Source organism: Neoarius graeffei, chromosome 13 (assembly GCF_027579695.1).
Source record: "Neoarius graeffei isolate fNeoGra1 chromosome 13, fNeoGra1.pri, whole genome shotgun sequence".
Taxonomy (NCBI): domain Eukaryota; kingdom Metazoa; phylum Chordata; class Actinopteri; order Siluriformes; family Ariidae; genus Neoarius; species Neoarius graeffei.
In genome coordinates this window covers 53,305,051-53,321,142 of record NC_083581.1, presented here as the reverse complement: position 1 = coordinate 53,321,142, position 16,092 = coordinate 53,305,051, and the positions used below count along the sequence as shown (strand labels likewise).

The 16,092-nt window shown below is 42.8% G+C and overlaps 1 protein-coding gene across 2 annotated transcripts in view; it reads left to right on the top strand.

Annotated features, from left to right (window-relative positions):
• The first annotated feature begins 1,649 nt into the window (after positions 1-1,649).
• The window catches only part of pofut1 (protein O-fucosyltransferase 1), a 29,488-nt gene continuing 15,045 nt past the window's right edge, over positions 1,650-16,092 (top strand). Inside the window, exons 1-2 of one of the 2 annotated variants that reach the window (XM_060938033.1) lie at positions 1,650-1,796; positions 1,976-2,097. In XM_060938033.1, the coding sequence (XP_060794016.1) occupies positions 1,658-1,796; positions 1,976-2,097 (261 nt within the window). In that variant the 5' untranslated portion in view covers positions 1,650-1,657. The remainder of the gene's footprint in view (positions 1,797-1,975; positions 2,098-16,092) is intronic. The other variant, XM_060938034.1, reaches the window with a different exon arrangement.

Sequence of the window (16,092 nt, the reverse complement as noted above, 5' to 3'; positions counted from 1 at the left end):
CACACACACACACACACACACTTTCAACGTTCATTCGCACACTGAACTCAGGGACTGCACATTTCACTTTACCTCGCTCGTTTGCACTATTCCGCACTACCTCACCTTAACAGCTATTAGTTTATTGTTTATACTGCTTATTTCATGTTTACCTGCTGTACCTCAAGTGCCCTTGACTGTTTATTTGCTCCAATTTATATGTGTGTGTGTGTGTGTATATGTGTGTGCGTATATATGCGTGTGTATATATATATATATATCTCATCTCATCTCATCTCATTATCTGTAGCCGCTTTATCCTGTTCTAAGCTGGAGCCTACCCCAGCTGACTACGGGCGAAAGGCGGGGTACACCCTGGACAAGTCGCCAGGTCATCACAGGGCTGACACATAGACACAGACAACCATTCACACTCACATTCACACCTACGGTCAATTTAGAGTCACCAGTTAACCTAACCTGCATGTCTTTGGACTGTGGGGGAAACCGGAGCACCCGGAGGAAACCCACGTGGACACGGGGAGAACATGCAAACTCTGCACAGAAAGGCCCTCGCCGGCCATGGGGCTCGAACCTGGACCTTCTTGCTGTGAGGCGACAGCGCTAACCACTACACCACCGTGCCGCTCCCGTGTGTATATATATATATATATATATATATTAGTGTTTAGTCTATGTCTAGTTCTTATCTAGAGTGTTTATACTGTTTATATAATTTCAATTATTCTATTTTTATTTATTGCATTGCCTGTTTGCACCGTGGGTCAGAGAGGACTGAAATTTCATCTGTGCTGTATGTCGAGCATGTATAGCATATTTGACAATAAAGTTGACTTGACTTGATACAAATATAAAAAGAATAAGATATGGGGAAAAGAGGAAGGGGGAGAGAGAGGAGGGGGTCAAAAAGGGGGGAAAAGGGGGGGCAGCAGGAGAGATATTGCACTTTATATTGCACATTATGTTGCGCATTGTCCGGTATTGCTTATTGTTAGGCTAGGCTACTGCTCCTTCCTGTCCTCTGTCCTCCTGTTACCCCCCAGAGAGGAGTTGTACAGTCTGATGGCGTGAGGGACAAAGGAGTTTTTAAGTCTGTTCATCCTGCACTTGGGAAGGAGCATTCTGTCACTGAACAGACTCCTCTGGTTGCTGATGACGGTGTGCAGAGGGTGACTGGCATCGTCCATGATGTTCAATAGTTTGTCCATAGACCTCTTCTCCGCCACCGTCACCAGAGAGTCCAGCTTCATGCCGACCACAGAGCCGGCCCGCCTGATCAGTTTGTCCAGCCTGGATGTGCTGCCCCCCCAGCACACCACGGTGTAAAACAGGACACTGGTGTCCACAGACTGATAGAACATCCACAGGAGTTTCCTGCAGATGTTAAAGGACCGCAGCCTCTTAAGGAAGTATAGCCTGCTCTGTCCCTTCCTGTACAAGTGATTGGTGTTGCAAGTCCAGTCTACTTAGTGGCTCTAAATTGAGCGTAGGTGTGAATGTGAGTGTGAATGGTTGTTTGTCTCTGTGTCAGACCTGTGATGACCTGTCCAAGATAATGGATGGATGGAAGTTCAGGTGTTGCAGTGCTGCGGCACGGTAAGGGTTAAACATGCTGGCTGGTCTTCGCAGTGCATTCTGGGATAGCAGGCGATTCACAATGGCGGCGAAACCAAGTCAGTTTAAACTTTTGTGTTTGAGTTGGATACACATAGCAGTTCTTTATTTTAACATATTTATTGACGCTACTGACTTGACGTGGGATGAAAATGGATATATACTTTACTGTCCCTGCATGGGTAATTATCTATTTTGAGATTTAATTTTTTATTTTTAGTCTGTTTGTGTCAACACAGGAATTATGCTAATTATGCTAGCAAACCGTCGTCGTCGGCTTTCTTAAAGTTGTTAATGGATAATGTAACTCAGTCAAAATGGTGCCTTTTTTAATTTTTTTAATTATTTTTTTTAATATTAGGTCGGTTTGGAAACCAGGCGGATCATTTTCTTGGCTCGCTGGCTTTCGCCAAAATGCTGAACAGGACTTTAGCGGTTCCGCCATGGATTGTTTACCGGCATCACGCGCCTCCGTACACTAATGTAAGAGCCATTGTGTTTTCCTGTGTTTTTTTTATTTTTAATTATTTTTTTAAAGAACTTATGATTTACAATGACCTGGATGACTGAGAACCTTCAAAGACCCACACAGTGATGTGTGATCATACTCCAGACAATCCTGACTGACTTTCAATTTAAAGGGGAATTGAAGGCAATTTTTTTATCATCAAAATTCTCATCTCTCTCTCATTATCTGTAGCCACTTTATCCTTCTACAGGGTCGCAGGCAAGCTGGAGCCTATCCCAGCTGACTACGGGCGAAAGGTGGGGTACACCCTGGACAAGTCACCAGGTCATCACAGGGCTGACACATAGACACAGACAACCATTCACACTCACATTCACACCTACGCTCAATTTAGAGTCACCAGTTAACCTAACCTGCATGTCTTTGGACTGTGGGGGAAACCGGAGCACCCGGAGGAAACCCACGCGGACACGGGGAGAACATGCAAACTCCGCACAGAAAGGCCCTCGCCAGCCACGGGGCTCGAACCCGGACCTTCTTGCTGTGAGGCGACAGCGCTAACCACTACACCACCGTGCCGCCCTCATCAAAATTCTATTTATCTCATTTTATTAAATATAGGAATACATTTCTGACAGCTATTTTCTCACTGCTATAGCAAGTTATGACAGTAACGAAGTACATTTACTTGAGTACTGTACTTAAGTACACTTTGAGTATCTGTACTTTACTTGAGTAAAGTCATTTGTGATCGGAAAGTCCCAGCAAAAGTGAAAGGTAAGCTGTATAAGACAGTAGTGAGACCAGCTGTGATGTATGGATTGGAGACCGTACCCTTAACAAAGAGACAGGAGGCAAAGTTGGAGGTGACAGAGTTGAGGATTTTTAAACACGCTCAGGTCGCCGACTGTTCGTAAACACACATCTAAAGCTCGGCGAGTTTTTGTGCTAGAAATATTCAAGTAACACCACTAGAGACCTTGAATCTTCTAGTTTTCAAATCTTTCATCTCATTATCTGTAGCCGCTTTATCCTGTTCTACCGGGTTGCAGGCAAGCTGGAGCCTATCCCAGCTGACTACAGGTGAAAGGCGGGGTACACCCTGGACAAGTCGCCAGGTCATCACAGGGCTGACACATAGACACAGACAACCATTCACACTCACATTCACACCTACGGTCAATTTAGAGTCACCAGTTAACCTAACCTGCATGTCTTTGGACTGTGGGGGAAACCGGAGCACCCGGAGGAAACCCACGCGAACACGGGGAGAACATGCAAACTCCACACAGAAAGGCCCTCGCCAGCCACGGGGCTTGAACCCGGACCTTCTTGCTGTGAGGCGACAGCGCTAACCACTACACCACCATGCTGCCCATTTTCATATATCTATCTATTAGGGGTGGGCAAAAATATCGATACGGCAATATATCGCGATACTTTGTCTTCCGATTCAATATCGATACTCAAAATTTGAATATCGATATTTTTTCAAATAATAAATCATGTTTCAGACGGGTTGTAAATCCAGTACGACTTCCGCACTTCCGCTCCGCAAGGTGTCGCTGTGCCGCTACCTCACTGCGAGGCACTCTTCGTCTTCTCTTTTTTCCTGGTGGTTGCAGTGAGGGAAAAAAAAAACAAGCAAGCATGGCTGTTAATGTAAACCTAGAGACGCCGCCGAACTTTAAGGCAGATGTTTGGAGGCACTTTGGATTCCAAAGGAAAGGAGAAAAAAAAACAGTGAGCTGGACAAAGAGTACGCACTTTGCAAAACCTGTTTCGCTCCAATTAGATATTCAGGTAACACAACAAACTTGCGAACTTACTTAGCACGACACCACCCCGACATATTAGCTCAGCCGGAGCCACCGAAACCCGACCCGAAGCAAACTACACTGGACAGCGCCAAAGTCCTCCCGTCTACTTCAGTGATGTGTGACTTACTGTCACTGTGAACTTTATTTTGTCATTTAAGACCAAAGGCAAGAAGCTGCACTTTATTTTGCATTTTCAGTTTTAGTGTGTGTGAGATACTGCATTTTATTTTGAGTATTTACTCAAAGTTCAGAAGAAACAAGATTCACTGAGGTTTCAGTTCAGTTTCAGTGTGTGGACACTGACCCACACTGCACTTTGTTTCATAATTGTGCTCAGGGAGACTAAGATGCACACTGCACTTTTCAATGTGTTCCAGACAGTGTGTTGTTCCTGCAAATATGTTGTAACTTGCGCTTGTATAGTTACAATCAAATGGTATGGATAATTTGAATTACATTGTTTTGACTCAGTTTGTCCCACGAATTATCACTATCATCTGATGTACATACAACTCGGATTTTAAGATGCATAATGCAGTTTACATTTTTTCAGTGAACTATGTAGAATATCGCAATATACAGGGGTGATGGCGTTCCGGTGCCGCGCCGGATTTCCGGCGTACCGTGGCTGGGGGAAAAAAAAAAAATCTAGTTCGCCCATTGTCCTGTGTCATTCTGAGATGCGCAGATAGACAGTAAAGGGAATTCCGAATTCCCTTTACTGTCTATCTGCGCATCTCAGAATGACACAGGACAATGGGCGAACTAGATTTTTTTTTTTTCCCCCAGCCACGGTACGCCGGAAATCCGGCGCGGCACCGGAACGCTATCACCCCTGAATATATCACAATATCGTATCGTGACTCAAGTATTGTGATGCGTATCGTATCGTGACTCAAGTATCGTGATGTGTATCGTGAGGTCCTTGGCAATACCCACTCTATCTATCTATCTATCTATCTATCTATCTATCTATCTATCTATCTATCTATCTATCTATCTTTAAAACAAACTTTATCTTTAGCACTTTGTAAAGAGAATAAAAACAAATCTTACGAATTTCAGTACTTCAGCCAGCAACAGCCTCTTAACGACACACCCATCAGCTATTCACATGTTAAGCGCATGGAACATCAGTGTCATCATTCGCTCATTGTGTAGCAAGGGGAGGTGAGAACACGCCCCATTTCACTGGTATAGATAGTTTTCACTGACATCACGGCATTCCGGGGAACGCCCCCCCAGCCGCCATCTTGCGGGGCAAACAAAACGGACCATCGCCACTACCGGCTACGTTATCTCGGACGAATTTATGAAGTTATATAGTCAGTTTTCTAAAATAAAGATCAATGTCGGCAAAATCAAGCAAACGGAAGTATATAGATACATTGGACGACATCTCACGACAACGGTATGCAGCCAAACTGGCCTTGATTGGGGGAATTGACCCCTACGAAGTGGACAAAGATGCATTTTGAAGTGACTATGCAGGGCTGCCAAAGCCTGAAACTGCCAAAGCCTGCTCCAAAGCCTGAAACTGCCAAAGCCTGAAACTGACTTCATCAAACTTTAAAGGCTGTCTGATATATACAACTTTATATAGTCACAGCGCGCCTTTTGGCGGATGCCGCCTGAATCGCGCAGATCCGATTTTTTGGGGGGGTTGGAGTGTCTGATTATAATTTCAAAGTAAATTCTGTATTAAAATTACTAAATAAGCAAATCCGTTACAGTCCATGAAACAGGAAGTATAAGGATGAGAAAAAAACAGTTTAAATCGCAAAGCTGCGCACATTTGCGCAGTCCTGCTCGAGCTGCGCAAATGTGCGCAGCTTTCCGATTTAAACTGTTTTTTTCTCATCCTTATACTTCCTGTTTCATGGACTGTAACGGATTTGCTTATTTAGTAATTTTAATACAGAATTTACTTTGAAATTATAATCAGACACTCCAACGCCCCCCCTAAAAAAAACCCCGGATCTGCGCGATTCAGGCGGCATCCGCCAAAAGGTGCGCTGTTTGCATCCCAAGCACAAATCAAATCATACAGAATAGACCTAAAATGTTTTTCAAAAATGACCCTTGCGTGAGTGAAGTGACAAGTTTCAAATAGAAACGTGACAAACGAGGGATATTAAGTGTACATTACAATGTAAACGTACACTCAGCGGTTCCAGTTAGGCATTCTCCAGAGATTGTTCACATGATGTTTTGGTTTCCAAAAACAAATTTAAACACAATTGATTGTTTATTTAAACAACTTCCCACTTATAAAATGATCGGAGCAGACTTTGCTGTGTTTGGAAGGCTGATAATCCTTGCGGTTGATTCTCGCAAGCCATAGATTTCTCCTTTGTATGCTGAGTTTGTTTGCTCGCCTTCGTGCTCCCGTACAGTGGGAATTCCATAAAAGCTCCGCTTGACTTCATCATTTGACCTATTACGGCAGCCGTGAATACAACAGGTGTGCACCATTGCTAGCTTTAAATAGCCTGCTTGGGTTCTTTTGAAGACTTTGTACTCGTGCGTTACAATGTGTGCTCAGTCACCCGTACGGTAAGCTTGACCCGCAAGATGGCTGCCACTAGGGAATCCCCGACTCTGTGACGTCATGTGAAAACTATCTATTGACAGTGACGGGGGGGGATTACAGGTGAATTACACCTACCTCATCAATATTCATTTGAAAGGGCAACTGACTTTGGAGAAAACATAGGTAGTCTGAAGTTTCTACAATTATTGAAACTACATAACATTTCTGAATGCTGTTCTTACTTTTATATAGCCAACACCTATGTTTACAAAGTTCAGACTTCAAAAGTCTTGTGCAGATATATTTATAGTGTTTTTTTTTTTATTTTTTACAAGGTTTGAAGACTCTGAAAATAGTTTTTTGTAAGGTTGTGTTTGCACTTAATTTAAATAAAAACAAATTTCATTACATTCACTTTACTCTCATTATTATTGCTGAGGGTGTCCAGAATATAACCATGTGTGTCACTTTTGCAGGGATGTTTTTAGTTAGATGAAATGCTTAAAAATGTCAAGGTTTATCAGACTGCCACAGTGTGTCTGACAGGCCCGGGACCTCAGAGTGTTAAGGTTTGCGATGGGAGTGACAAGGTTGGACAGGATAAGGAATGAGCACATCAGAGGGACAGCACATGTGGAGAGCTTGGGAATTAAGCTAAGAGAGATGAGACTGAGATGGCATGGGCACATCCTGAGAAGAGATGCAGAGCATATGTAGCCTGGGCCCGTCCAGCCTAAGCGTGATGCAACATGAGGGCCTGTTGTGAGCTTAGTCTGGCCAGGCAAGCTATCTACAGCTCTTCCAAGCTCCCGAAAAATCGGGAACCAATCAACTTTGAGCATCTCCAACGGCCCTGGGTAGAGGCGTGTTCAAGGGAGTGACGTAGTAGAACTGCGACCGGAAGCCATAGATTGTTTACAGAATCTATGCCGGAAGCGCTTCATTCACTAGAAATATTACGAACATGGAGCAAGTTCTCATTGAAAACGGAGCAAAGAGCAGCCCTGGAGGTATTTATTGAAAGGAAGGACGTTTTCGCCTTGCTCCTGACCGGCTTCGGTAAGAGTTTAATCTACCAGTTAGCCCCGTCGCGTCACATACGTCAGAGGAAAGAGTGATGTGATTGCTTTAAGCTTCGTCACAGCCTTTTCTGGCTTCGACCAGTAGCAAACTGAGGTATTTCAGGGAGGCGGGTCAACCATGGGCTCTGGGAAACGGTTGGGCTTAATATCTTGGCCAGACCAATAACTCGTAGAGCTTTGCAGTCACGTTAGCCAGACTAGAGCATGTGGGAAGGAGAATGTTGAGGATGGAGCTGCCAGGCACACGAAAACGAGGAAGGCCAAAGAGGAGATACATGGATGTGGTGAGGGAGGACATGAAAGTGGCAGGTGTGGTAGGGAAGGATGTGGAAGACAGGGAGCAATGGCAGGGATGTGATTTTTCCGCGAATTCGTGGAATTCCACTTTTTTCACCTCAAAACTTGAAAAAAAAAATGTTTCCGATTTTTCCCTCAAATCCAGATTCGTATCCTATTCGTTCTGACTTTGTTTGAAAGATGGCAGCCTCGGATTTGCATCTTTATGCCTCGATCACGGAGGCTGCCATCTTTCAACTCTTTGTTTGAAGCGAGCGCGTTCATTGGTTGTTACAGAGCGATGGGCCAATCACGTACCTCGTTTCATCTCATTGACGTAATTACGTCATTTACGCAATTACGTCAATGAGATGAAACGAGGTACGTGATTGGCCCATCGCTCTGTAACAACCAATGAACGCGCTTGTTAGCTGTACGTAAGCTCGCTTCAAACAAAGAGTTGAAAGATGGCAGTCTCTGTGATCGAGCGTAAAGATGCAAATCGAGTTAAAGAAATCGACAGAATAGTGAAAAACAAGTTCCGCTGGGAATGGTTGGAGAAAGAGGTTGCTACAGACGTTGGACATAAGACTGTGAGACATTTGTTCAGCGATTTCGTTCTTTGGGGAGAGGGCAGAGGTCTCTGGCTGTCAAGTTTGGGGATACTGGGACCTCCCCTGCCCGAGCCACGAGCGTCCAAAGTCGGGATAGAAACGAAATCTAAGCGGAGCGCCGCGGCTCGCCTCGGGGCGAATTACGTCCCAAGGCTAGCGGGCCCTGCTCGCGCTGGTTCTTTGGGGGGGTGTGAGTGAGTGAGTGAGTGAGAGAGTGAGTGAGTGACCGTGTGTGTCAGAGTTGCATGTTGACCATTAAATTGGCTTGAATTTGTTAATCATGACAAGTTTTTTCTTGTGTGTTTTGCTTGCCATTTTAGTACAATTTTTAAGTCAGAAAAACCCAGGAGCTTCGGGGGGCTTCCCCCCTTGTCCCCCCACCAGGGCGCTGCCCTGGACCAGCTGGGGGCCTGCGGCCCCCAGACCCCCGCCTAAAATTTTCAGATAATTTCACCAGCTCCAAATCACATCCCTGCAATGGAGACAAAAGGTCCGCTGTGGCGGCCTCTAATCGGGAACAGCCAAAAGAAGTAGTAGTACTTGAGTATTATTTTTTTGGAAACTTATGACTAACTTCACTATATTTGAAAGGCAAATATCATACTTTTTAAAGCCCTAAATTCTGGCATGATAATACACAGACAATTGAGTGCCGAAGGTACGAAGCGAAACTAGGGGGTTCTGGGGGCATGCACCCCCTGGAAAATTTTTTGAAAATAGATGCTCTCGGGTGCATTTTCAGGCGGCACGGTGGTGTAGTGGTTAGCGCTGTCGCCTCACAGCAAGAAGGTCCTGGGTTCAAGCCCCGGGGCCGGCAAGGACCTTTCTGTGTGGAGTTTGCATGTTCTCCCCGTGTCCGCGTGGGTTTCCTCCGGGTGCTCCGGTTTCCCCCACAGTCCAAAGACATGCAGGTTAGGTTAACTGGTGACTCTAAATTGACCGTAGGTGTGAATGTGAGTGTGAATGGTTGTCTGTGTCTCTGTGTCAGCCCTGTGATGACCTGGCGACTTGTCCAGGGTGTACCCCGCCTTTCACCCGTAGTCAGCTGGGATAGGCTCCAGCTTGCCTGCGACCCTGTAGAAGGATAAAGCGGCTAGAGATAATGAGATGAGGTGCATTTTCAGGGTCTCTGAGAGGTTTTAGATACATGATTATAGGATAGATTTTACCAGTGTTTCAATGATTTCTGACCTAAATAGTATTAAATTTCACCTTAAAGTTCAACATGCAAGTTAAACTGTTTTGTTATAGATTGAAAATCTATGGGGATCCCTTAATTACCTATGATCAAGTAGTGTTGTAACAAAAATGTGCATGAAAAATATGAACAGCGGTTTGCTCCATCTTATGCAATCCAGTGAAGAGAATCGATCATCATGACCTCCTGTTGATCACAAAGGGATCTGAACCTAAGAACTGCCACCTTAAAATAAGTTGCTGTATTACTATAACTGTAATGATTTAGAATGTTTCTGATGCAATTACCATAATATATGTAGAACTAAGAGACACTGAAAAGAAAAGTAAGGCAACTACATATTATAAAGTTAAAATTTTGGCACTTTATTAAATGGACTAGATTAAGATTAAAACATATTTAAAGGAAAAGAAAACTTAATTCATACATTTAAGTTTGCAGAAAGATTATGCACTTATAAACACATTCATGAATGATAATAGACTAGATCAAACTTTTGTGATTAAAATCAGTCGGCTTTGTCTGTCTGGTGGGGGACAACATCGGCAGCCAATGAGATCGCTTATAATGAATCCGAAACTTCCGGGATGTTTTCTTTCGATATTTTTATTGGACAGTTTGAACACGTGATCTTGACATAGCCAACAGGTTACTTTGTTTACATCGTACCATGCGGACGTATTACTTTGACAGAATCAACACAAACGTTGGGCGAAAAAAAGACCGCTTGTTTAACACAAATATCAATCAATATGTAAATGGATCTGTTATTTGCTCTCCTATGTATCTGGTTACTTGTGGGTAGGAAATTTAACGTATCGGTGTAAATCTAAGCGTATCGGATTTTTTCTTAATTTCCCTGAGGGAACCCTCCCAAAGGGATCAGTAAAGTTTTATCTAATCTAACTAAAGCGACTAAGCGTATTGGCAGGCAGAGCAAGCGTATCGGGCCCAATACGCTAAAACGCTTTGGGGAAAACCCATGTACTTTTTTACTCCACTACATTTCTATCAAGGTCCTCGTTACTATGAAGCAGCTTTGAAAGTGGATGCTTTATTCTTTTCTTTTCTAAAACATGATTTTTTTCACAGGTGACACTGAGACAGCCGATCAGTAATCACTAGGGTCACGTCACATCCATAGACTGTATAAAATCAAGTTCAATGATTTCTCCGCAGCATTATTTAACACGATCAGTTGATGGCAGAATGGAAGGAGGCGGTTCTTCTGGGGAATGCACGCACCCATGGCCATACCTAGAACCCATGTTTCAGTTTTCTGAAAGGATTAAAGATTCGTTTCGTTTTATATGTTTGCTTTGTTTGCTGAAAACGAACCACATCACGGCCTACAAAAACTCGCCGTCTGACCTGCGGGAGCATATAGAGGTATATAAACGTTTTATTCCAAGAGAAAGCTTGCAATGAAGTTGTCTGTGCTTTTAGAGCTAGCGATAACGCTGCACTAGCTATGCAGTCTGGTTAGTCAAATGACTTTCTATGGATTTGCCCGCCAAGTTGCCGTAGCCTTGTCCACAGCTAACAATAACACGTAGCTAGTTAATGTTGACACTGTTAGTATGTAAAAATGGAGTTACACTAACATGAATAACGTTAACTTATCTGAAGTGCTTTCAGAAATATGTTTTAGCATAATCTTGCCAAATAAACAGAATGTAGAAATCTTTTCTAGTAGCGTTAGCTACACAGTATAATTTTTGAGTTTGAAAAGAGTTTGCTAGCATGTCAGGTGGAATTTCACTGAGTAGCTAGCTTAACATTAAACCACCATGATGGCACAGCATTTTGTGAATTCATATTTCTGTCTTTGGTAATGGCATTAGGTTTTGTAAGCGCTGTGACAATAATACAATGATGTGTTGACAGAAAATGTACTTTTAATACTTAAGTATTTTTAAAAGTAAGTACTTTAACTTAAATAAAAATTTGATTGTACAACTTTCACTTGTATGAGAGTAACATTTGACCAGTGGGATTTGTACTTTGACTTTTAAGTAATGAAGTTGGGTACTTTGTCCACCTCTGGTTATGAGTGTTTGAAATATGCTCTGTAATATATCAGTCCATATGTCAAAGTAATGGCTGCAAATGAGATTCGCTGAGACCTGTGCGAGACATCGTAGGACGGAAGTAAAACATACAGCGGAAATCAAAGTGACCAACATCTGCCAGCGTTGTCAATAGACGCGCGCGCCCTCTTTCAAATACTGATGTGATCAAGCCGGAAATTTTGTTTGTTTTGATAGCAATCAGGGAAGTTTGAAAAAAGTAGGCAGTAATCGTCATTTAAACTTTGTTTTTGTGCAATATTTCCCATGTTCGAAGTCGCTCACTCGTTCTCTCCCTATATGGGGAATTACTGTATAGAGGACTATACACTGAGCTCCTTGGTAAAATGAAAAACTAATTTCGGACACTACTCCGTTGCGTTGGTGTTTACATCATTACTGTGTCACAACTAAAACATGCCAGATCAGGCGGCTGGTGGGTTTTCAAAAAAAATAAATGCATGCATGTATTTTTGCAATAGATACATATTATACTGTGCGCTTTTCCCACATTAATCAATACAAAGTACCTGCATCTTTTAGTTCTTTTAAATCAAGGCTGAATACTTTCTTCTTTGTCGCTGGCTTTTATTAAATCAAATTTGAGACTTTTTTTAATTTGATTTCTTTCAGCGTGACTGCAGTGCATGATGGGATATATTGCTTGGTTCGTGACCATCATTGTACACTACTTTTCGTGATGCATTGTGGGATACTCTGAGTTCACTATATAGGGTGTAAATAATCCTCACTCAGGTTTCGGACAGCACTACAAAATGGTGTCCCCGCTATATAGTGAGCAGGGAGTGATTTTGGACAGGGTTCATTTGGAAAACAGTTTTCAAAATGGCGGCGCTGATGCTTCACATTTCGAAGTCTTGCATAAGCCTTGTGAAGATCATGTGGATAAGCGACGCCTGCCGTGGGCCAAACGAACTAAATTCAACATGGCTAAAAACCGAATAGGCCGATAAGTATAATATTTAATTGCAATTAGTTGCCAATACGAGTCACGATATAAGGTTATGAAAACTGAAAACGTAATTGAATAATGCGTTAATTAAGAAATGAAGCAAGTTCAGGGGCTTCAAAGTTTGGGAGAATAGCAGGGTACAAATAATTTACAGCAGGGTGCAAAATGGTAAAATGTCTGCCAGCGGCAGACATAATGCACGCAAAGCGTGCAGGGATAGATAGAGAGAGAGAGAGAGAGAGAGAGATATGCAAGTACGAATTTTTCATGGGGCGGGATGGTTTGGAACAGGCCATCTAAAATTGGGATAACATTTACCCGGGACGGGTATTTGAGGCGAGTCGTCTAGCTTAAGCTTGATTAGCGTTGTTACGCACGCCAGTGTTTCCCACAGAAATTTTGGAGACTATGGGGGCAGCCCATGGGGGAGGCACGGGGGTTGTTTAAAATTGAGTGATATATTAAATATTAAGTTATTACTGAAAAACTATTGATTAAAAAAACAGACACTGAGAAATGGTCCTATAAGCAACTTTACCAATATAAAAGATTACCAGGACTACAAAAATGCAGAAAAATAGGTTTTACTTATCCAAATGCACCTGTTGGTTCAAAAGTTAAAGTGCAGAGAACCTCACAGCACAACATGAAGTTACCTTAAAATATAGTATAAATGCCTCAGCTTTCATGTAAGAAAAAAAAAACTATTAATATTAGTACTGTGTGCAGGCAGTCTCTCCTGAAGACTAAATTAAACAATAATTATAAACTAATAAAATAAATGGCTCAGGCTTCATAGAAGAAAAACAATTTGAACAGAATCTCACAGTATGATGCTAAAGCTGCCTAAACAATGGGAAATAAAATACCATTTTGGCAAAAACGTTGGCATCCATTAATTTCTTGTATTAAGTAAAAAAATATGTTGCCAGATACTGCTGACGTTTTACAGCCCAAAATATGTTCAGAACCCGCCAAAATGCACAAACCCGCCCAATCTGGCAACACAGGTGGCAGTAATGGCTGCACTCCTGTCGAGGATGTAAACACAGTTGACGCGGCAACGGACATACATGACATAGTGGATGTAATTTACGTTCACAACTTTTTTTGCTGTCAGAAATATTTAATATTAAATTTTGTGACTCGACTGACAATAGCCGGCGGCATAACAAGCCATAGCCGGCGATTTGCCGCCGGTGACCGGCTACTTTTGAGACCGCTGAAGTTTAAAAATGACCTTCAGTTCTCCTTTAATAAAATTGATAAAATTTAGTTCTCTCTGAAACGTGGTCATAATCATGCATGTTTATTTCTCTAATATCTCACAAAATATCAGGCCATTCTGTCACTGGGAAGATATCATCTAATTTGAGGGGATTCCATAAGCCCAGCGCACACGGGTGATTTTCCGTGACTTGGTCGTGCAACTTTTTGACGCAAGCGGAAAATTGCTTTGTGTATGGATGGCGATTTTATTTTTCTTTATTTTTGTATCTATTTTTTTTTTTTTTTACTTGCGACAGATTGCAGGTATCAAACATGCTTGATATTCTGCGACATAAAATCACCAGTCGCTGACTTGTTGCAGAGATATCGCCGTGTGTGCGCGTCTTTGTGATAACGAAGCGATCACCTCCAAAGGCTAAGCCAATCCCTGTCCACAAAGTAGTCCCATAATTTCCACGTGACTTGCATCCCCCTCCCCAAATTGCCCACTGGTCGCAGAGAACGTGCACATGCAGCTACCTGAGAGGGGAACCTTGCGTCCAAAAATCGCAATATGCTTGCGACGAGAAGTCGCCCATGTGCACCGGGCTATAGCAAATAATGTGCATGAGATCACCCGGTTCGTGCAGTTAAGCAGACAGAGAAAGTGCATGTGCAAACGCGCAAGTTTACCTTTGATCAGCCTACCATCTCCGCTGATCGCCGATATTTATTTGTTTGGTCCCGCGTTTCCTTTCCTTCACAATACAGCATCTTTTCTTCTCACTTTCCGTTACTGTAGTCGGTCTTCCACGTTTCATTCACACACGCGCGTCCTGTTTTTCTCTCCTGTTTCAAATTTGTATCCCACAATGCCTTATACGAATGGGGAAAGCCCACCATGTGATGCATGACGTAGTCTCTTGAATTGGGTCATGGTGAAGCAGGAAAAAATAGCGAAGAATTTAGGGCTATGTGGCCCTAAATTCATTAATTGTTCCAATTTTTAGTTTTTTTTTTTTTAAAAATAGAAGTCTGTGATTTTGAGTTCAGTAGCTTTTTGGTCCATTAAACAAAAATAATTAGGTGTCTGGGGGAAAATTCTTTTTATGACCTAAACTTGGAAAAACCTTTAAACAACTTTATTTTTTCTTCCGGCTGTTCCTGTTAGGGGTCCCACAGCAGAAAATGTCTCTCCATCTCCTCCTATCCTCTGTATCACCTAATGCCACACCAATCGTCCACATGTCCTCCTTCACCACATCCATAAATCTCATCTTTGCTCTTCCTCCTTTCTTTCAACCTGGCAACTCCATCTCCAGCATTCTTTTCCCCCCAGTATACCCTGGATCTCTCCTCTGTATGTGTCCAAACCATCTCCTTCTCAGTCTCACCTCTCTTGCTTTGTCTCCAGGCCATCCTACATGTCCTGTCTCTCCTGTACTCATTTCTAATCCTGTCCAACTTTGTCACTCTTAATGAGAGTCCCAACATCTTCAACTCCACTACCTCCAGTTCAGCCTCCTGTCTTTTTCAGTGCCGTTGTCTCCAAACCGTACAACATCGCTGCTCTTACTACTGTCTCGTACACTTTCGCTTTCTGTCACAAATCACTCCTGATCCTCTCCTCCATCCATTCCAACCTACTTGCACGCTTTTCTTTACTTTTTTTTCTAGACTCGCCGTTACTTTGTACAGTTGACCCCAGATGATGCGGATGATGAACCGGCATCTTAAACAAGCAAAAATCAAATAAGCGTTCAATGTACATCAACATATCTCTATTCAGTAGGGCTGCACAATATATCGAAAAAGTATCGATATCGCGATATCATAGTTTGCGATACACATACCGCAAAAATTACTTAAATTTCGGGGGCGTCGTGGCTCAGGTGGCTAAGGCGCCATACCATAAATCCGGGGACCCGGGTTCGATTCCGACCCGAGGTCATTTCCCGATCCCTCCCCGTCTCTCTCTCCCACTCATTTCCTGTCCTGTCTCTACACTGTCCTATCCAATAAAGGTGAAAAAAAAAGCCCCAAAAAAAAAAAAAATTTACTTAAATTTCGATAAAAGGCACATTTTTCTGTGCCATCCAATCACATTTGAATGTCAACAAGCGCTGCGGGATAACTCCGCCCCCTATTGCAAAACAAGTAAAAGCCTCGTGGTGATGGCGGAAGGTGGGAGCGGTAGCAAGTGTGGTGAGACAGACTTGTGTGAGGAGGAACTGG